The sequence below is a fragment of the Tauraco erythrolophus genome, chromosome 8 (assembly GCF_009769465.1).
Source record: "Tauraco erythrolophus isolate bTauEry1 chromosome 8, bTauEry1.pri, whole genome shotgun sequence".
Taxonomy (NCBI): Eukaryota; Metazoa; Chordata; class Aves; order Musophagiformes; family Musophagidae; genus Tauraco; species Tauraco erythrolophus.
In genome coordinates, this window is record NC_141472.1 from 22642982 (window position 1) to 22665485 (window position 22504).

The 22504-nt window shown below is 38.7% G+C and overlaps 1 protein-coding gene across 1 annotated transcript in view; it reads right to left on the minus strand.

Annotated features, from left to right (window-relative positions):
• Positions 1-1699: 1699 nt before the first annotated feature.
• The window catches only part of LOC104370694 (uncharacterized), a 35254-nt gene continuing 14449 nt past the window's right edge, over positions 1700-22504 (minus strand). Inside the window, exons 14-36 of the mRNA XM_009981699.2 lie at positions 21852-21920; positions 21343-21411; positions 21185-21253; positions 19964-20032; positions 18673-18744; positions 17979-18047; positions 16617-16688; positions 16016-16084; positions 15535-15603; positions 13689-13757; positions 12474-12542; positions 11713-11781; positions 10221-10289; positions 8806-8874; positions 7884-7964; positions 7048-7083; positions 5878-5914; positions 5196-5753; positions 4276-4517; positions 3602-3692; positions 3428-3517; positions 2046-2234; positions 1700-1707 (exon numbers count right to left, since the gene is read on the minus strand). Coding sequence (XP_009980001.2) covers positions 1700-1707; positions 2046-2234; positions 3428-3517; positions 3602-3692; positions 4276-4517; positions 5196-5753; positions 5878-5914; positions 7048-7083; positions 7884-7964; positions 8806-8874; positions 10221-10289; positions 11713-11781; positions 12474-12542; positions 13689-13757; positions 15535-15603; positions 16016-16084; positions 16617-16688; positions 17979-18047; positions 18673-18744; positions 19964-20032; positions 21185-21253; positions 21343-21411; positions 21852-21920 — 2304 coding nt within the window. The remainder of the gene's footprint in view (positions 1708-2045; positions 2235-3427; positions 3518-3601; positions 3693-4275; positions 4518-5195; positions 5754-5877; positions 5915-7047; positions 7084-7883; positions 7965-8805; positions 8875-10220; positions 10290-11712; positions 11782-12473; positions 12543-13688; positions 13758-15534; positions 15604-16015; positions 16085-16616; positions 16689-17978; positions 18048-18672; positions 18745-19963; positions 20033-21184; positions 21254-21342; positions 21412-21851; positions 21921-22504) is intronic.

The window sequence follows — 22504 nt, forward strand, 5'->3', positions numbered from 1 at the left end:
CGCAGAGTCCGCGCGCCGCCGTGGCAACGGGGGTGGTGTCTCGTGCTGCCGCGGCGGTCGGGATTGGCTGCGGCGCCGCACGTGGCGGGCGCGCCCGCTCTCCCGCCGGCTCTGGCCCCGCCCCCGGCTCGGCTGAGGCGGCGGCGGCGCCGGGCCGGGCGGGCGAGCGAGCGAGCGAGCGGTTCGCTCGGGCCCGCCGGTGCCCTCCAGCGTCTGGCCGTCCCGCCTGGCGTGCGGCGCGGCTGTGCGGCCTCGGCAGCGCCCGCGGCCCGGCGGCAGTGAGCGCTTGATGGAGGAGCGCGGAGTGCTCTGCAACATGTCGGAGTTGCGGCTTTTCCCGGTGTCTTAGTTTCGTCTGGTACGAGGCAACATCTGTATTGCTGTGGACAATCGTTAAACCCAACCCCTGTGTGTTTTGATTTTGTTGTGTTTTGCTTTCTTTTTTTAAACTAGATGGGATGTATCGTAATATTTCTAATTTGGAATAAGTTGGAAATCGTATCTAGCTGGATTTTAATTGCAGTATCCTACCACTTTGAAATAAAATACTCTAAATTCAAAGGACGAATCACAGGAAGAAACTTGTCCTTTGACAGTTCTTTCCCTGGGGCTGGTCCCTGAATTGGTGAGGAGCCCCTTGTGACCCACCTGGCAGTTGGCGCAAACTCAATGAAAAATGCCGTTGGCCCTACCTGTCCTCCTCTCCCTCCCACACTGGCGGGAAGAGTGGCATTCCGCCTTGTCAAGGTGGGGCTCTGCTGCGGCCCAGCAGGAGTGCGGACAGGGGCTCTTGGGGTAGGATGGGTAGTGGGTGTTTGGCTTGAGGCCAAATTCTATTTTTTTTGTTGATACACTGAAGTTACCATTTGTTCAGGAAAAAAAACCCACAAATCCAACCAAAAATGATCATCGGGTTCCATATGCAGGAGTGCCTCATCTGAGATGTTCAGTCTTGTTAAGGGCTGTGGCGGAAATCCAGTTACATCATCAGCAGAACATTACACAGTATGTGTAATTTAGCTGTGAGGTAAGTTTTTAGTCCTATAAAGGTACCATTATTCATTCTGTATCCAGGCAGTAAAACCAGAAATGTTTTATTAGAAACAAGCTTTTAAGTATATAAGTCAAGTAATAGGAAATACATCATACACAGGCAGCTATAAATGTAAAAAGCAATATGGCAGTGATGGGCAATAAAGAATAAACTCTATGCTGCATTTTATGTTTCTAAAAATAAGTTTTAAAAGTTTTTTAAGAAAGATGAAAATTCTAAAATACTTTTAAGAATTAGACATTTAAAAATTAAACACATCAAGGACCACGTTAAACATGAACTAACCCAATTTAGTGATGCCAGCTATTTGTATAGTCACTCATATAAACCTGTGGATGTGTTTCAACTGCTTTTGCCATGTATCTTGCTAGCTAATGGAAAATGAGGAAAGTTTATAAAAAAAAAGGACTAAATGTATATGTAATGTGGTTGGGAAAGGTGGGTAGCTGAGCCACATCCCTGTCTTGTGATGCGGAGAGCACGCAGGCCATATGTTGATGCATTTGCTGTATTTATTGGTACTGAGTAGTACTCCGCATGTAATTTGGAAATTTGTATTTTATGCTTGAAATGTTAAAATAGGATTTGTGGGAACACTTTCACTTAAAAAAAGTGAAATCTTCATTGTAGAATCCATGCCAAATATCAGATTTCTGTAACAGAGAGAAAAGAAATTACATAATTTTAATGACTAAAGATTGCTTTCCAAAGCCGTACATATAATTTAAAATGAGGTATAGTTAGTGATTGTACAATGGTAGTTTTTAAAGATCTAGGTGAAGGAAGGGCAATTACTATGGCAAATGTTATACTGGTCATGCTATACCTTAGCAAAAAGGAAATTTTGTACTCTTGATACTGCTGAAAAATTATTTTGTTACATAAGGACTACATCACACAATATATGCAAAAAGAATGCAAGTGAACTTGCAGAGGTAGACATTTTTTAATTAGTAAGCACTTTTTTTAATAAGTAGAGGTAAATTCCTACCTCCAGAAAAAAATACACAAGCCTCTCTACATTCCTCTTCACTCTCAAAGCGGTTGGCATTTCCATCACAGCCACCATACCAAAACTGGGCACAAGCATTGGCTTGCTTATCATAATACCATTTTATGACATAAACACGGCATGGCCCTTGATCCAGCCTTAACTTGCACCGCAGGTCCAGGATACTTTCTAAAATAAAGAAAAAAAAGGAATAGAAACAATTCAGTTTGTAAAAGTCAAATTGTATTGTATAGGTTTTAAATTTTAAATTGATTTTATTTTATTTTTTCTGCTAATGTTATACAGCAGTTTAAGATCCACTTTTACTTCTGAAGATGTTAGCTTTGAAGGCAAGTTAAAAGCACATCTTAGCAGGTCAGCTCTTTCTTTACTGGCATCGTTCTAGTAACTCCAGAGATAATAGTATTACGGTTCCACATAGTGAGAAGAATATAAAACCTTAGTCTTTCTTTCCTAAGATGTTTGTGCTACTTATCTAGTACACTGGAAGTGATTAGGTACATACTAGCTAAGCTTGAATGTAAACTTGTTGGTTTAGTGATTCCTACAGATATGCATTAGAAGACTCTGACATACTAATCTAGTCTCACTCACTGTAATAATACCATGAGACAGAAAATACTTTCCTTCAAGTTTAATGTTGTGACATCAATATTGTGTCTTTGGCAACGAGTATCTTGACACTTAAAAAAAGTTATTGCCAGAGGCAGAATAATAGTCATGCCCATGTTGCCAGGAAGCATGGGAACACGTCTCTATCACTCTCTTCTGTTGCTCCCATTATAATACACTATTACTGGAACTCAAAAGTGTGAATCCCCCAAATGATGAACAGAATACATTTCAACATTTCATGTGAAAAGAATCAATCCTTTGAGCAGTCAGCTAACTACTATACTTTCCTTCAAATGACTAAACACAGTTTTTTGTATTTCTCTTCTAAAGAAGAAATCTATTTTTCTGTCCAATTCTGAAATCATTATCTTGTCTGTCTTTAATGAAACCTCTCATCTCCATAGACTGCCCCTTCTTGGCTGACAAATTACCTGCTCACTAGCCCACCTCAGCTAGCACTAAGTTCTCTTTTTGATGCCGTTTATGAGCTCTGTCTCAGGTTATAGCTGACCTTGCTTCTGCTCTAAATGAAGCAGTGGGATTTGGAATTTGGGAAGAACTAGTGAACAGGCTGGACGAAAACTGCAACTATATCTGTTATAAAATCCTGAAATGGATTCTTTTCCACAGCATAGGCTCACAAAATCTTCAGAGAGTGGAACAAAATTACTCTGATTTAAAGCCTTATGAAAAGTTAGTATCAGGATAAGAAGGAACTAAATGAAAAACTTGTTATGATCTATAACCTGGTCTTGGTGTGAGCCGTGCAGTTGAAAGAGATGATGTCATCACTTTATCTGGTGATGATGATTTAGATGGCAATAATGGTACCACAGTTGCAGGTGAAAAGAAACAGAATCAGACATTGATTTTTGATCAGCCAAAAATGGAGATGAAGAAATGAATGATGATAAAAGTACCTCTAGTGTCCACTGCTAGCAAGGATGACTGTTCCTCCTCCTCTTGTTCCTCTTTATAGGCTTCATATACTACCACAGGAGGTACTTCGGTCTGAAATAAGCATTTGACTTTCTTTGCTTTTCAGCCATTGTGAAGTGTCTCAAAATGAACAAGCCCTTCATCACTTTGAGGTTTTCTAATGTTTATCCTTCCCATTTACTCTGACTTTAGTGTTAAGAATCAGGATTTTAACCTCACCTGGTTGGTTTACTAGGAGGGTTGTCAATTCTAAACCTAGGATATATATTTTTTTTTAGTTGACCTTTAGAGAATTTTATTTATAAACTTTAAAATATAGACCACAATTGAGTTTAATTACTCTTCTTAGACTTAATTATTACAGTGTAATTGCATTTAGTAACATGTTTCATACTGTGGCACAAAAATTACTGTATTAAACACAGGAATAACAATCCTTGTAACGCTGTCAGGAATGAATTATAGCCATTAGATAACTGCCTGCATGCAACATCAGAACTCTTACTCAGAACAACCAGCTCCGAGCATACCAAGTTAAAGGAGCTATTACCATACCTGTCCCGTAGAAAGATAGAAAGTTACATATTACATCAGGCGACAGAGAAGGATATATATATAAAACTTTTGCTCATTAAAGCCTGCTGAATTTTCATACCGAAACGAATGGTTTAGAAAGATCACCAAGACCCAGAGGACTTTCTACAGTAGATACTCCAGGTGTCTGTGCTGAAAGTGATTGTCTGTTAACATCGTTGTTCTGAAGTGCGTAATGTAAAGAACTTGAAGATACTGAATGGAAAGATGGTCCACTTATGCTTGCACCGTTTCCATTACGGTTGTATATTAAGGTACCATGTTCATCTTCACAAAATTGGTTGACTAATTTGGACTCCAGAGCTGTTTAAAAAAAAGTAAAATACTCATCATACTGAGAAATTAAATGTATTTTTTTAATTTGGAGTATTTATATATGTAAATAATACATATGTAATCCAGTACTCTTTGGGATTATTTATATGCATCTAAGAAGATTATTCCAGGCTCTCTGGACTATGGCTTTTATTAGTCACAAATTTGCCAGCCCGTAAGTTCTCTACATGGTACAAAATACGGTGAACTCTCCTAAAGGTGTTCATCTGAGCTTAGTAATGGCTACTAGTTGGTAGTGGGAAAATAACTGCTTACCTTGCTCGTGTGAATTACTCAATGAAAATGGGTTATTCCCCAATGGAAGTGAGTAAGTAGAATTTACCCCAGTGGGTTTGATTCTGTTTTCCAGTCCAGCAGATTAACAGCGCATGAGCACTTACTCAGCTTAGAAAGATAGTTTAAGCAGCTGTTTTCCTGCACTGTTGTAGGTGACATCTCCCATTGGTGTGATGAATCATTGCCCAATAATGTGACTCCTTAAAAGAAGGGAATCTGTATCCCTAGGTTCCTATCACTTTGTACCTTGTAACTAATCATGACCAGCTCCAAACATAGCACACCCACAGAGATAATGCTTCCCCCTGAACCCTGCGCCATGCTGAGAAGCATCAGATGCAACTCAGAATAACGCTGCAATGAACGCACCTGGAAGGGTGTTGAAGTCATCAATGAGATACATGTGTTCTCTGTCTGGATCTGAAGCAATCAGATTTAGTTCACGCACAAACTCAACCTGTGTTGGATCTGAAGTGTTTACAATTCCAATTGCGTACATTTCGATGTTTGCTGCATGAGCCTCTCGAACGACAACATCTAGTTTTACAGCTTCTCTCTTGTCAGTCTGGCCGTCTGTTAGCACGACAGCTACTTTCCGCACTCCTGTTCGGGCACCAGAAAATCCTTCCTGGGTTGCTTTACGGATAGCCGTTCCTGTGTAAGTGCCTTCTCCCATGTATTGCATTTTTCTAATTGCTTGCTTAATGTCCCGTTGAGTTGTATACTTGTTGAGACCAAATTCTAGCTGAACTTCTAAACTGTATAACACAAGGCCAATTCTGGTAGCGTTTCTGCCTACGGTTACTCTGTCTACTAAAGCAGTTACAAAGTCTTTGATAATCTCAAAATTTTCTGGTCCCACACTCTCAGAGCTGTCAATCACAAATACAAGCTCCATAGGAATTTCCTTACATTTAATACCGCAACCTGCAAAGGAAAAATGAAGAAACAGATCATGGTGACTTGACTAGGTATCCTTTTGGAAAGAAGAAGAACGTAAATGTAATGAAGAAAAAATAGAATTTAAATTAAATATTTCCTGAGTACTTACCACATATCTCTTTAATTAATTTAATTATATCTTCTCTCTGGATATGAAAAAATTAAATATAAAAATATTTTACAATTTGCCTCTTTCAAATGAGGTATAATATCGACACTACCAAAGATTTTTAATGAATATCTGTGTCCTATAGGGACTTATGAAAACCCTTACTGTTTAACTTTCAAACCTGACTTTCCAGGCTTGGAATGATTCCCACATTTTACAATGAACTATTTTATATGGCATGTAAGAATCATTAACTTGACAGCACAGTAATACCTCTATATAAAACAATTAACTACTGTTTTTGTAAAGAATTTTTTGTGATGATTTGGTTCTCATTAAAACTTAAAGTCAAAACTCATCTATATTTTAGCATCTGTATAATATGGATATCCTTTTTAAATATATTGGGAGTGGAGAAATAGACCCAACTTTGGGAATCGTGTTACTTGTAGTGGGCTGGCATGTGTTGGGCACCAACACAGAATGGAATTGGGATAGTGAACCTGGCCCACTGTATTACCCAGCTTTCAGCAGCTAAAAAAAAAGCTGCTGCCTTCAGAGCTGTCTGTTCAGAGAAGTGAGAACTTACATGACATGCAAACAAAGTGTTTCTCATTATTAGAACAATCATTTGTTATGTTTTTTGAAGTGCATGACAGGACTCATTTGGCATTGAGTCAGTATTTCAAAAACAAACCTTTTGCTACTGCTGCTCAGCTTCCATCATAAACCTCAGTAGTATTTATATACTCACTGACATCCTTTACTGAGTTTGGGTCTAGTGCAGTTCAGGCTTAGCAGAAATGTAATTAAGTTTATAGCATGATAAACCATGACAGGTTTGAAGATCTTTGTTCTTTAAACTCTTAAATACTTTAAAAAAACCTTTCCTGCAGCAGGTACACACCTGGGTCATCTAACACTAACTGTAAAAGAACACATAGCAGAAAAATTCCTAAAATCACCAAGAACTTTAAATTCCATTTCAGCCTAAAGTAGATGAGAAAAAGTCAGAAACCTTTCTGTGGTTTCTTTCTATATTATTACTGAGACCATTTCTAGTCAGAAAGCTCTTTCCAAAATAATTAACATAGGATACATTTCCTGTGATAGTGTCTTGGATTGTTTATATCTTGCCATAATGGGATTTAAATAATAAAATTTCCTTACTGTTAGGCCTTGCTCTCCCTTCGGTCCAGTTTTGCCCTGTAACAGTGATTGTTAATTAAGTTACTGCAATTAGTTAGTAACATTGTAATTCAGAATACGATTTCATCAATACCATTTTTAGAATAATATTTGGCCAATAAGAACTTTGGCTAGAAAAAGTAGTGCTTGTGTGATATTACCTTGTGCATGCAGTATCTACAGCCTCCTAAGTTGGTGAGGTTTTTATGGATATTGGATTACCTCAATTTCCCACTGCGTCACTGATTGTCAGTCTGCATTAGAAAGGGAAAATCTGTGCAAAGCTTTCCTGTCTGCCATGTCGTGTTTGTTTCCTTTCTCAAGAGACTGTATACCTGCCTGACACCCTGGAATGATCAGAATTCTGCTTCATCATATGAGTCTAATGGGGCCAGTGTCAGGGCAAGAATGGCAATGGTGTGAATGCATCCCTACTTAATAGTATGCAAATGTCAGAATAGAAGGGCACCACGTTTTGCTTTCTAGCATTCAGGGACCTGCCCGTCAGCAGAAGTTACCATTTTGCCTCTCTTCATCTGTTCATCAGCTTTGAGGGGAAGCCTGAGCTGCAGTTACCTGGTAGCCGTAGAACAGAATTGCATAGTTTTGTCTTTCACTGCCTTAAGAAAGAAACCACATCTGTGGAAAGTAGGGTATTCAGCATGGAAATGTGTTCTTTGTGATTTTAAAGGTTTTCATAGTTTCAATATCTTAAATATTTTGGATTATATGTAGTTAAAAGAGCAAGAAGAACACACAACCCAGCTTTATTTTTAAGCAGTTTAAGAAAACAGACATGATAAACCTGAGTTACTCACAGGTTCTCCAGATAAACCAGGGTCACCCACATCACCTTTTTCTCCTTTTTTCCCCTTTTCACCTGTAGCTCCTCGATCTCCCTTTAAAACCACGTTGGTAAGCAGACAGAAATTCTAAGTCAGTTATTATTACACTTTTCACATTTCTCTCTAGTTGCCTTTGTCAAATTCACCTTCAGCTTCTGACATGAGTTAGAAATCTTTGTTAGAGATCATTTAATTGGTATTTGTGAATTTCACTAATAACTTGTAGTATTGGCTAAGCACTTTTATGGGAAAAAATAGCTGAGGCAGTTTGAACAATGAACCATCTCAAACAAGTACATGCAGACAGAGGGGTTTCATGGGATATGCCATGATGGAAATTATTATCTGTCTGAGAAAAAATAAGCTAACAGTAGGGAAATTGAGAAGAAAGGCAAGGACATAGTTGGAACGAATAATGAGAATATCACTCTGAGAAACGTTTTGGGCCAGAAAGGTGTCTGGAATAGCAAACAGATGAATTAGTGCCTCCTGGTTTGATTTTTAGTAGGCTATGGGACTTTGTACAGTCTTTCCGAGCCAATGCGATCACATCCAAAAACTGATTCCAACCTACATTTCTCTTTTTCTTAATGTTGATGTAGTCCCCAAATTTTGCATTGTGGATGGGTAAAAGAAAGGCAATGATATTAAATCTAATATCTGTATTTTTTTCTAATTGCAGTAGAACATAAGCCTCATATGATATTAAAATAAGCAACACTGAAAGAGATGCTGCTATAAAATGTTAAAACAATCACATGAATGACTGAGGTTTTCCCAAATCCCCATTCCTTTTCCATAGAATTCACATGCCTTCGATGAGAGCTGACTGCAAGGAGCGTTTTCAGTATGTTGGCTTCGGTCTAGGATGTTATCTCTTATTTAGATATCATACCTTCTGTCCCAAGAGCCCTTCTCCAGGGGGGCCTCGTGGTCCTGGCATTCCTTGAATTCCTTGTTCCCCCTAATGATAATCCAGGTAGTGATATTAACCCTTTGTAGTCACTCATCATGCATTAATTTTAAATGTTCAAAGAGACAATCATAGAATCATAGAATCATAGAATGGTTAGGGCTGGAAGGGACCTTCAAAGGTCATCTAGTCCAACCCCCCTGCAAGGAACAGGGATATCTCCAACTAGATCAGGTTGCTCAGGGCCTCGTCCAACCTGGCCTTGAATGTCTCCAGGGATGGAGCATCCACCACCTCTCTGGGCAACCTGTTCCAGTGTTCTACAACTCTCATGGTAAAAAATTTTTTCCTAATATCCAATCTGAATCTACCTCCCTCTATTTTAAAACCATTACCCCTTGTCCTATCACAACAGGCCCTCCTGAACAGCCTCTCCCCATCTTTTTTGTAGGCCCCCTTGAGGTACTGGAAGACCGCTATAAGGTCACCCCGGAGCCTCCTCTTCTCCAGGCTGAACAGCCCCAACTCTTTCAGCCTGTCCTCATAGGAAAGGTGCTCCAGCCCTCTTATCATCTTCGTGGCCCTCCTCTGGACCCTCTCCAACTGGTCCATGTCCTTCTTATGTTGGGGGCTCCAGAACTGGATGCAGTACTCCAGGCGAGGTCTCACGAGGGCAGAGTAGAGGAGAAGAATCACCTCTCTCGACCTGCTGGCCACGCTCCTCTTGATGCAGCCCAGGATGCGGTTGGCCTTCTGGGCCGCAAGAGCACTTGTGTTTCAAAGAAATATTTCAAAGTGCAATTCAACAAGTGCCTCGAGGCACTTGAGACAATGTAGTATCTAGCTTGTATTTCTCAAATAGTTCATCAGCATGTCTACTCAAAAGATACATAATATTGAAAAAACACATTATCAGTATTGGTTCTAATTCTCCTGTTCCCTCTTTCCATTTTGTTTTATTCCTTCTTATTCCCCCTTCTTTATTTCAGTGTTTTGAGTCTGTCCCATCTGATTTATGCTTTGGGTAAAAGTGCACGTTACACATAGATTCAGGATGGAGACTCTCTCTCTACCATAAGTGGTAGTTCATATAACTACCTCAGACTGTCTCTGTGGGCATGAGAGTTGGCAAAAAGGGAATGGTATTTTTAATTTTGTAAGGCTATCTTTCACTGATAAAAGATGCCCCTGCTTCGTCCTCCCTCAATACACACACCTTTGGGCTTGTTGTTTACAGCAGCAGAGACAGAACATACTTTGTAGATGCTCATGTTATCCTCGTTTTCTAGCCTGAGGCTCTCCTCATATAAGAAACAATGTGACATCTCCTTAACGCTGTGATAGTCAGATTGACCACTCAACACAGGTTAAATATTGAAGACACTGAGTCTTTTTACCTTAATTCCTTGAATACCTTCACCAGGAGGTCCTAGAGAGCCAGGTGGCCCTGGGCGTCCTATGGTTCCCTAGAGAGAAACCCTGCATATGTTAAATACAATATCCATAATAAAAATACACGATAAATTTTTGTACCACCATGTAATTTCCTGTCCATCCTCTACCAAACCGATGTCTTTTTATAAGTAGTGAGGATAAGATTGCCCTAGCTAACAAAGGCTCTTCTGAGCCTTTATCAGATTATCAAAATCCAGCTTATACTTCAGTGGAGTCACTCAGGGCTTAATAGTCACTGAATGTGAATCACCTTGCTGATACAAGGTGAGATACACATTGCATTGAAGGATGGGTTGTACTGGTGGGACATTGGGGGCTGAATTAAGATTTAAGAGAGGACTAATATTGTTATTTTATCTGTCATCACCATTAAGTGTACAGAGTAAGACCTATAGACATACATACTAATGTGGCATTGCAAATAAACACTTGTTGCTAATTTATAAGCTGTTTTTTAAAAGAACTCCAGAGAAAATGTTTCAGTCCCATACATTATTCATAGGAAGCAATCAGAACCCACATAGTACAATATTAATTTTATACCTGTATTTCTATTCCAGTATCCCTTTGTGAAATTCTCAGTTTCCTCATTTGTAAGATCCTGTGAACATGCCAGTCCTTGGGGCTAGCACTGGCTCCACCACTGGACCTAGCCTTCATGCCAACATGAACTGAATCTCGGGGACCAATAAGCCAAACTGTGCAGGTAATACAGTATTTTGTTGCAAAATATTTGCATTTGACCTTGGTCAGTTCGTTTATGTTTACATTCTAAACCAGTTCTTTTGTATTAATAGCCTTATAAAGCTGAGCTGTAGGAGCATAAGACTTTCCAATTTGGGAGGTTTCATAGTGAAAATTGCTTCTTACAGTTACAATTATTTCCTGGTCTTTGTCATGGTGTATATTATAATTAAACAAATAATCCTTTTTGCAGGGCTTGGTCATCATACTGGTCATTAGATGACTATTGATTTACTTTATACAGCAAAACACGAGAATTAATTCTAGAAGAACTCAACAGTATGCCTGTAGCTGTAACAGTAGCATAGGCAAGACATGGTAAGCGCTTGCCAGGCCATTAATTCTGACCAATGCTAGGTCTGAAGAAATTTGGCTACTTAATTGCAGCTAATGTCTGCAGGAGCTGAATGTTTTGTCACTGATCTTCACTGCAATATTATCACTTTATAATTATCATATGCAATAGGAAGTAGGCCATGGTTTATGGCTAGTCACCAGAAATATTTTTGATTTTCTACAAAATAAAGACACTGTATTCCTTAGTTACCTTATTTGTCTGATTAGTTGTTTCTAGTGAAGACAGAAAACATGTAGATGTGTATGCCTGATCACACGTTTTTATACTATACTTTCTTTTTTTTCCTTTTTAGAAAATAGTCAATGGGAGACATAATTGTTTAAATGGCTTACTTTCGGTCCTGGCAGGCCTTCTCCTGGGGGACCTGGGAGACCAATTGGTCCTCTACTACCGGGATCACCCTGAAAGCCGATACTTTAAAAAATAAGTAGTGAATACCAAAGTTTAATTTATCTCTAGAATTCCCAGCATCTGTTGTACTCAAATGGGACAAAGAGAGGAGAATTATTGAACAGCACAGTGCAAGTCTAAACAATGCTAACCCATGAATACAGCAGGCAGGACAAGCAAGTTATTGGAGATAAACAAATGACTAGTGGTCTAAACATATTCAAGACGTGTAGAGTCAATTATGCAATAGTTTCACAGGAATTACAGTTTTCATATAAAATGAACTCCAGGTTCTCCAAACCAAAAAAAAAAAAAAAAAAAGTTTTGCTTCAGTCTGTCAGTTGAATCAGACTCTATGTTCACATTGGCACTGTCCTAGCTTTTTTCCTATTGGTGCCTTCAGACAGTTAGTGGTTTGAGGTGAGTAGAAAAAAGATGTATGTAATTTTAAGAGACATTAAGCTTATTTAAATAGCTGTAGTCAATCCTTCAATTGCCTGTATAATTCCAGTGATCCTGCAGTCAGCATCAGGATGAGTTCTGAAGTGAAGCTTGAAGATCTTCTGTGGGATCTACCTTTTATATGCTGAAGAGTAAGTTAAAGCTGGATTTAAAAGGTATTCTAACTGTGACCTATGGGTAGGAACTATATCTGCATGAAGTAAACACATGCATTTACTTTTCTAGAAGTTAAAGTCTGTACCTTAGGTCCTGGTAGTCCAACTCCATCTAGACCTTGTTCACCAGGAATCCCAGGAAGGCCTGGCAAGCCCTGAAATTATATGCACAGACAGAATATTAATTTAATTTATGGCTATATAGACTGCATGCTTTCATTAACATTAATATGGTAGTATCTTGAACATATTGTCTCTTAGTGGGATCACTGTGATCTACAATTGGTTAAATTCTACTCTGATAAGCCAGAAGTGGTGTCAGTGGCATTTACATGTGTGTTGCATGTCATGCAGCAGGCTTGCATGTGTTTGAAGACAGAAGAGTCTGAGACTCAGAAGCAGTTCTGCATTGGATTGCACAAAAATATCTGAAAGTATTATAAACTGAATTCCAATTTCCATTTTGACATTCATTAATTTTTAGTCCTCAATGTGGCAATTGCATACACTTTTACTGTTGTCTTTAGCACGGATACATGCTAGTGTATCACCAAACTGGCTGACTCTAGCCAGCAGTCTTCCTGGGGCTTCCTCACTGCACAGGCATCTAGCTGCCAGGGCTGGTGGAGCACACTGTTGAGCAGACTAGATATGTGAGGCCAGCGCTGCGAACACGTGCAAGGAAGGAAGAGGATGGAGCCTTTTCTCTTTATAGCCTTTGTATCCAGTCCCCAGGGATTGGGCATATCTACCAGTAAAGACCTCTGTAAAGGGCTGGAAAGTAGATCAACCAATGCTTTGCCACACCTTTAACAATGTGATGAACAGAACTGAGGACGGTTTGCTCTTCTGGCTCTTCGATCTTGACTTTTTAGTGGTTCTGGAAGATAATGTTGCCCTGAGTTCACACCCATGTGTATGGACACAGCTGCTTAGCTGGGCTATATTCTCTTGTTTGGGAGTAAATTTTGTATGGTTGAGCAGAAGACAGTATCCTACATCAAGATATTGAAGGAACTGATTATATCATCAGTGATACTATAGAGGAAAAAAAAAAAAGCCCCACTTGGAATATGTTACATTGTGTAATCAGGAGGAGTGGAGGACATGGAAGGTCTTGGCCAATTTCAGAGGGAGATTTCTTTTTCCTTCTATGCTGAAAAGCATTTCCACAGTTGAGGAGCATTTTTAGGCTGTTAGAACAGCAAATCTTTCCTAGCATGTCAGCTATGGAGGCTAATCACTTTTGTGTAGCACCTATTTGTTCCCAATTCACATAAAAATATTGTCTATAAACTTACAGGTGGGCCGGGATAACCATCTCCTTTTGGCCCAAAGGGCCCGGGGGGTCCTGGAAGACCTTGGTCACCCTGATGAAGACAGGAAAAACAGCTGAGGTGAATGCCAATACAATTGCTAGCAGAAAATTTTCCATGAAAGTGAAATTTCTTTGGCAAATATACTGTAAGCGGATTTTATCTATGTATCTGCTAATGTATTTTACTATGTGAATTATTATTGTAGGTTATTAATCCTGGACTAAAACTGAGATATTTAATAGTGCTGAGGATTTACAGGATGCTTCACTTCTAAGTCACTAATTTGAGTCATTTTCAAGAGTTCCGTCTGTTGTCATTTGTGGCCTAAATACAAAAGGAATGACTTGAGTTGCATTTTTATCATGATTAATATCCATACTTTTATGGATATTAATCCATAATTTTATATTTTATCATGATTACTATTATTCCAGCTTTGGGGGAATGAGCCCAAATTGACATACAAGCCATTGAGTATAATAGGAGCTTCCTATCAGAGACGTACAATTAAGCTCCTTTCATGGATCCAGATAGCTGGAGTATCTTAGGAACAGATTTACCAGGGAAACTAGGAGGACTTTAACCTTCTCAGCCATACTGGATGGTGCAGTGAGTTGCTAGAATTACAACTAGATGGATGTTCAAGATTGTGTTTGTCCCTGTAGCTACCCAAAATATGGGCATGCATAACAGTGGCAACCAAAGACCAATGCAAAAATAATGTTAAAAACCAATACTGTAAAAGGTTTTACTCTGTACAGCTTAGTGCAGATGTCTGAGAGAAGCAGCAGCAAAACCACTAATACTGACAAAGACAACAAAAAGTGAAGAACAAAGTCACAGAAACATACAGTATTGCCAATTGAAAGAGCTTTGGGGGCTCAAGGCTGAGGGAGAGAGACTTGCAACCCTGAGAAAGGACCTGCTTCGTGTTGATTCCTGTTGGATTCCCAGAAATAGGACAAAATGCAGTTCTCTGAATTAACAGGACTGTACCAGAAAAGTACATGATTCCATCATCATCTCCTTCTGATGAGAATAAATTTAAGGATCTTGAAAACCACTAACTGATGAAAATGGGATAAAGATTGTTACATGTTTCTCATGCTTCTGTTACTGTGTTCAGTTCACTCAAAGAACAAGGGATAAGGGCTATACTTGAAAGTACTGTCAAATTCACTAAGTAAACAAAAAAAAAGGAGCGGGGACAGGATCTGGTTTATTTTGAGAAACACAGGTTTATATGGCCCAAGTTTCTTGGTGTCAAGACAAAATCAGCCCTGGAAGGAAGAGCTGCTTAAAAAAGTTGAATCTAGGTAACACTGAGGCAATACTAGAGGAGTGCTAGAGAAAAGTCCTTAGAGATTAGTTACTTGTTTGCGTTCTTCTTCCACTACTTAAGGCATGTCTTTTCACATTGCCAGTTTGGCCCATGTCCTGTGATCTTTTGGGGTCTGTGGATTACCCTGTGTCAAAATCAGGAATGAAGCAAAGGAGCCTGGCTGAGAAAAATTAACTGTGCTTGACAAGGTAGGTTTTTATAAACACATAAATCAAGTATTCTCTCTGTATTCACTCCTCATCAATTAAAACCAGTTGTTTTTCTCCTTGTTCTCTGCCATGTGAAAATTTATGGTTCATGGAGTCTGGAAGATTGACCATCCATGGTTTTCTGGCTCTGCAAATCCATATACTCTGCCAGTGTTGTACAACATACACATTAAGAACTGGAACACTTGGCCTTCCTAGGTGATTTGTAGTTGCTTCACTGAAATCCTGCATTATTTTACAGTTTTATCAGAAATTATTTTACTAATTTGGGATCTACCTTTGCCCCAGGAAGCCCAAACCCAGGTTCTCCGATTGGTCCAGCAAGACCAGGTAACCCAATGTCACCCTGCAATGGAGAAAATACATAATCTAGTTATGTATTTTGTTAAACACCAATCACAGACTGTGGTTTTGGATTTCTGCTATACAAATTTATATATATCAAATGTAATAGCTAATTTTATTTATTGCTATTGCAAGCATTAAACACAAAAAGCAGAAGAAAGAAAAGTATTTTGATATCCAAGGTTATCCAAAGCAAATAAATGAATATAGGTTGGCCACGCCCCAAGCTGGCATACAGTTAATACCAGGGCATGGTGGTAACTAGACTGGATCTAATCCATAACTCTGTTCATAGGAAGAAGAAGTTTGAGTTGACCTCATAAGGCTGAAAGTATTACAGAAATAGTAGCATGGCCTACTTCACAGTTTTCACCCTGTGTTTATAAGCATAACAGCTGGAGTGTGGATGTTACCTTTGGTCCAGGCACAGCTCTTCCAGGAGGGCCTGGCATTCCAAGACGTCCTGGCGCACCAGGCTCTCCCTGAAGTGAAGGAAGGAAAGCAAACTGATGAATTTTTTTGAAAGTGAACACAAGCATCTCATAGAGAAAACATTTATGCAAAAATCTATAATATTCCATTGAAATTATCAGAATTTCTAATATTCTATTCTTCATGGATTGAAATCTAACTATCTGAATAACTGATAACAAACATAGTTCTGATTTCTCAATGGAAATGAGATTCAGTGTAAGGGAAAATAAAGTCTTGTCAAATATGTATATACCATACCATACTATCTTCCCAAAGATTTCAGCATAAAAATGCCAGCATTAGTGTCTTAACTTTTTCCAAACCTTCAGGGAAGCAATATGGTAAATGCAAAGCTTTTAAAATGCTAATAGATGTTTATAGGAATGTCTTGGTGTGTCTTGCTAAGAGAAGCCTTCGCTGAACTTTTTTTAAAATTATTTTTAAGAAGCAAATTCATTCTGAGACAGCTGTTCCTGAGATCTAGAACAAAGCACAGCTTTGGGGGACTCTTTTACACACATAATATGGTAACAAACCTACTTTAGCTCCAGCGGGTCCAGGCACTCCTGTCGGTCCTGTTAATCCACGTATTCCTCTCTGACCTTGATCTCCCTACAAAAATAGAGAAGACATGTCACACATAGCAAATAATAGTAAGAATGTGTTAATTGAAATTAGTTGTAAATATCAGGGAAAGATAGTGGAGCTCTATCTTGCAGCTGGTGCACAAGCTGTTCCTGTTGCTTTCATTGGCAAGTCAGTTAATTCTGCTCAGTAATGATCCAGTTTTGGATTTGTACACTTAAAACTACGTGGATTTCATCTGAAATGAAACTAATCGACTTACCAGTGAATACTGTGGGGAAAAAAAAGAACCAAAAGGAGTCTTAAAGATTGCATCCTTGCGGCTGAAAAATCAAGCTAAGTAATTACGTGAAAAAGATACTAGCTAAGAGAAATAATCAAAACAGGAAAAGATAGTTCACTCAAAGGTACATTTTTTTATTCAAAGGCAAATAGGGCAAATCAATTGACCACAAAGCCCTCTCTAACTGATCAGCTTATACTTCTGGGCAGAAAAAGCTAAGAATAGATAGTGTAAAGTTTGTAAAGGGTTAACTGCTATTTAAGCATATTATTAGGCTGTAATAATTACAACAAAAATGAAACAGCTATGAGTCTAGAATAACTCTGAAAAAGTTCCAATACAGTAATTAATTTTACTGCTGCATCATGTCATCTGCATATATTCCCTACCAAGCAGTCTGAAACAGGCGGATGCCTTGATTTCCTTCCTACACTGTTTTTTAGCCCTTCCAGCTTCTTGCAGTTGTGATACTTAATATCTTTATTTCTCTTCTATTGTGACATTTAATCTCTGTATGTCTTGTCCAATGTCTTGGACAACTATTCCAGCAATTTCCAGTGTCTTTATTTCACAAGATACAGATGCTGATAAGAGAAACTGGAATTACTTCTCCAACTGTGAATCAGTACAGAAGACCAGTACAAGAGCCAGAACCTAGAAGATAGACCCAGTTATTCTTACTAAGAGAAGTAATATTCCCAGTTAGCTCTTTGTGAACTTCTTGGACCAGATACTACCACAGGTACTGGAAATTGTGAGCCACTGAACTGTTGTGCTGTCATTTCCAAAACAAATTATGAAAAAGATATCCTGGGTGGTCTTTTATTAACTTCACTATTTAAAAAGTTGTTGCTTTAGGTTGAGGCTGAAAAAAACTCCGCAATTAACCACTTTTAGAAGAACTCATTTACTTATTCCTTGGGGTGTATTTTTTTTTTAAAAAACTTACAATAGACCAAGAAAGAGAAGGCTTTGACAAACCTATTCCTGGAACATTACAATTTTCCATGTCACTTGTAGTAAGAAACTCTCACCTTTTCCCCCTGTATTCCAATCCCTGGAGCACCTTCAGGACCTCTAAGACCAGGTAAACCTGGTTCACCCTGGAACAGAAAAATCAAAGCAGCATTTCAGAGTACTGCATGGTGCAAGACCAACTCTGTATTCCCTTGCATAAGATCATTAAAATCATAGACCTTTTAGAGTCAATGGCAAAACTTCCACTGATGTCAGTAGGCCCAGGATTTTCTTCCCTTATTCAGAAGCCACCATTGTAAACTCTGGGTGGAAGGCATGAAGCAGCATATTTCCTTAGCGATGGCTGAATACTCAGTATTCAGTATATAATCTTAACTGATTCTACACCGAGTATGTAATCTTTAAATATATGAGATTTCTGATTCTAGGAATATACCGTGATTGGAAGGCTATGAAAGGTTGCCTGTAGTAATTTTAGTGGTTTCCATTCTGAGTTGCAGGGCATTGGGTGGATTTAAAAAAGCCAACAACTGTAAAAAAGATAAGACAAACCCCCGCCAAAAAAAGAAAAGAAAAAGAAAAGTTTTCCCTTAAAAAGTATGTTTGAAAGAGAATTTTTTTCACTGAAGAATGTGCTACTTTTCCACTTATCCATGAATGCTCTCTCTTCTAGGTTTGGGTATCAGCACAGAGAGAATAGTAGGAATGCTTGGAAGGAAGCAAGTAGACTGCAGACAGAGATGAACCAACCTTTTGTCCAGGGGCTCCATCTTCTCCTGGAAGACCAGGCAGACCTGCCAGTCCTGAAGGGCCTGGCTCACCCTGACATCAATAAAAACTAAGTAAGTTCTTCTATTAAATGCAGACTTGGTACTATTCTTTCTCTAAATCCACTATTTTTAAAAGTTTACTAAACTGTATATGTATTTATAGCAAACATTCATGCATATGAACCCAAATCTTACTGTTTTTTTATAGACAACTCTGATATATCTGGAAGTATCCTACCATCTGATGGTTTGAACTGTGCATTTTATCTGTGCAATTAATACTATTAGCTATTAATGCTCCAGCTCATTCTTAAAAAATAATGCCATCATTCCATTAAGTGGCAGCATTTGAAGTAAATATCAGAGCTGACTGTGACATGATGATTGACATCTTTCTGGTGAATATCAGTGCAAATCTGTTAATGGCAATGGAATTGTCATCAGCATATTTATATAAGGTTCAAAAGCCTGATCTGGTTTTAGATGAAATGGGATCACTTTGGGGTCAAATGGGTTCACTCGGCATTACCATATTTTGTGAAATTAAAAAAAGATATTGAACAATTTCTTTCCTTTTCCAAACCCTGTCCCAAATCCCTGACAAACAAGGGCAAAACCAGGACAGCCCTGTGCCTTTCCACTATTGCAAAGGTACTTTTTCATCTGTTCCATATTTTATGTTAATCTGGCTGTTAATGACATGGAGACTGATAAATATCTTGGTCACTGTAGCACTAAGATAATCTGGTTACAGCTTCCTCTTCTCTAAGCAAGCGTGCTTTCTGTCTAGTAGCACAGCTTGTTCCCTGTATGAAGATGTGAGGATGTAGCTGCTGCTCTGTTTACATCCTATCCTGTGTGAAAAGGGAAGGAGCAGCACAATAACCACTGTTCAGTGCTTTTTTTCACCAGCTCTGGCTATAGCTTAGCTTACACTGGGAACTGTGAGTTCTGGCAACTGTTTAATATTCTGGATGGTTTTCTGGACAGAGCTGTAGGTGAGCTGTATGCAACACTGCCTCGAGCATGGGCCAGGCACGTGGAAATTTTCAGACACAATAAATCTTACTGCTTTTGCACATAACTGGTGTATTTAAAACGTTCCCGTTTCTGGAGGTTACTGAAAGTCTGTGTTAAAAATTTTAAAGACTAAGAACCTAAATTTTATTTCTAAACCTATTTTAAGTGCCTACAGAAAGAATACTCAGGAAACACAAATTCCAAATCTGAATAAATGAATAAATAAAATAATTTCTCTATTAAAAATGTACCTTAGAACCAGGTTCTCCAATACCTCTTTCTCCTGGCACTCCAGTCTCTCCTGGCAAGCCTTGTTCACCCTTAAGTAGAAATTATTTTTTAACAATGTTATAATGGAAAAATATAAAAGCATATTCTTGGTTGCTTAAGTTTAGAGAAAGATTAGTGTGATACTGTCTTTAGTATGATGTGTTAAACTCTTAATCACAAAGATTGAGAATCTGTGGTGTGTTGAGTTTTCACCAAAAATTTACTGGTGGAAATGATTAGTGCTGTAAATCTATAATTGTATGTCTCTGAATATTTCCTGCCAAAGTAGCTGATATTTAAGGAGCATATCTGACACCTGCAGGCAATTCACCCTTCTCTTTCTTTTTACCAGTGGTAAAGCATATCCCTGCACAATTGCTTAAAATGTAAGAGGTGATCTCTGATGCTGCATAATACTTTACTTAGCATGGACCCTTGACCTGCTTACACCTCTGGTTCCTGTCTACTATGCTTTAAAAGCCTTCAGTCATTCAGAACTTTATCACCTTTTTCAGAAAATCACTTTAAATCTCCATTCCAAACAATTCAAGGGTGATGTCTTTCATTAACAGTTCTGTGTTTTTCGAATCAGTCAAGACTAAATTATTCTGATCGTTTTTCTTCAGCAGAGGTAATCTCCATTATACCTTGGACCATTCTTAATGGCTAGATACAGTAAATACACAAAGTCAGGTGAGACAACAGGCAGCAAAAGTAACAAGGAAGGCAGCCAATCTGTAAGCTATGTATGTATTTTGCTGGAGTGGAAAGAGTACAGTGAGGGTAAAAGATGATAATGAAATTTTAGTGTTGTTCTGTGTTAAGTGCAACTACTTTTGGAATTGATTAACTGCACCTGATATGATCTAACTGCAAGTTCAAGGCAGACAACCCTTTCTATGGAAACGTATCAGACACAGTGCAGTTCACTATCTGAAACGTAGTACCTCAAAGGTTCTTTGGTGAGCTAAGCCAAAACCTAAATAGATAGCCATGGCACTGGTATATCCAGGCTTTTCAGTGGACTGTGATGTCCTTACAGTTTAATATTAATAAAGAAAATAATTTCCTGCAGCTATGTCAATACTTAGATTGGTGTTCAGCACTTAAAAAGCATAAGGATAGAGAAAGACCATTTCTGAATCAGGAAACATAACAGTAAAAAACAGCACAGTAGCTTTTACTTCAGAAAATTCCCTAACCTTTGGTCCAGGTAGTCCCTGTCCTGGTAGCCCTCTAGAGCCGGGTGGTCCTTTCGGGCCCTCCACTCCCTGAAAAGATTAGTTAAGTAATTATTAAAAATAAAATATTCTGTTACTACACATTTAAGCGTGAGATGAGGGGGAAGTGAAAACTGCACCTTCTCTCCTTGAACTCCAATTCCGGGTATTCCAATTGGCCCAGGTAAACCAGGAGGACCAAATTCACCCTGGCAAACAAAGTACAATTGCTTAGTTGTGTGAAGATACAGAAACAAGCTGGGACAGCTTCTGTGCTAGTACATGTTGACTTAACCTCTCTTGAAGTCAGTGAAGCTGAGGGTCTGACCTTTTATGTTTCATACATGCAATTATTCTCTGCTGGTTCAGTTGCAAACAACTGCTAGTCTTTTTTTCCCTTTCTAAACGTTAACTTTCCCACAGAATCAGATGCTTTTTGTAAAGTTTTCTATTTTAATATGAAGAGATGTTAAAATAGGTTGGGAGAGTTTATGAGGCATAAATATCTCTACAAAATACCTTATTATCCAGGGCCTATTGTGGGTTCCTTGCCTCATTACACCTTTTGTAGTGAGTATCAACCCTGTATTCCCTGTATTATGTAGATTTATTGGCACTTTGTTAATCCCCTGGTGTATTTACTGCTCACCTTTTCACCCTTTATGCTGATGCCTGGAAGTCCACGAGGGCCTTTTGGTCCATCAAAACCACGGTCTCCCTACATGAAAAAATAATATGTTGTTAACTGTAGAAACACACAGCTGTCCTCTCTGAAGTAACTAGAGACACCGTTCTGCCATTATGAAAACCGAAATGAGAAGAACCAGAAAGTAGCTCCTGGATCTGTCTTCCAGGATAGCAAATAGGTCATCTTTTCAAATGAGCTTGCTCTGCAGTTTGAAATTGCTGATGAAAGGGCTGAGCAAGCTTCTTTTTCTCTTTCTGCCCACCTCGATTGCTTAAGGTCCTGTCCTGCTTCCCCTCAAATCAATGGCAAAACCACAAGTGATTTAAAAGTCAGCAGGGCTGAGTAATGAGACTAACTGAAAGCTGAATTCTGCTTATTTGTCTCATGGGGGTTAATCTCAGTAAAGTGTGGCAATGAGGATCTGGCTCTCACTAAGAATTTTGCCAGAACAAAAGACCAGGCCAAATTGGTTGTTGTAAAAGTCTATTTGTAAATGTCATTGTCTTTCTCAATGTTTATTTACAAAACAGTCGTTTTGGGGAAATTACTAATAAGGACACTAGTATTCTGCTTTCTTGTATTTCCCTTAATAAAACATGTAGAGACTGATTGTT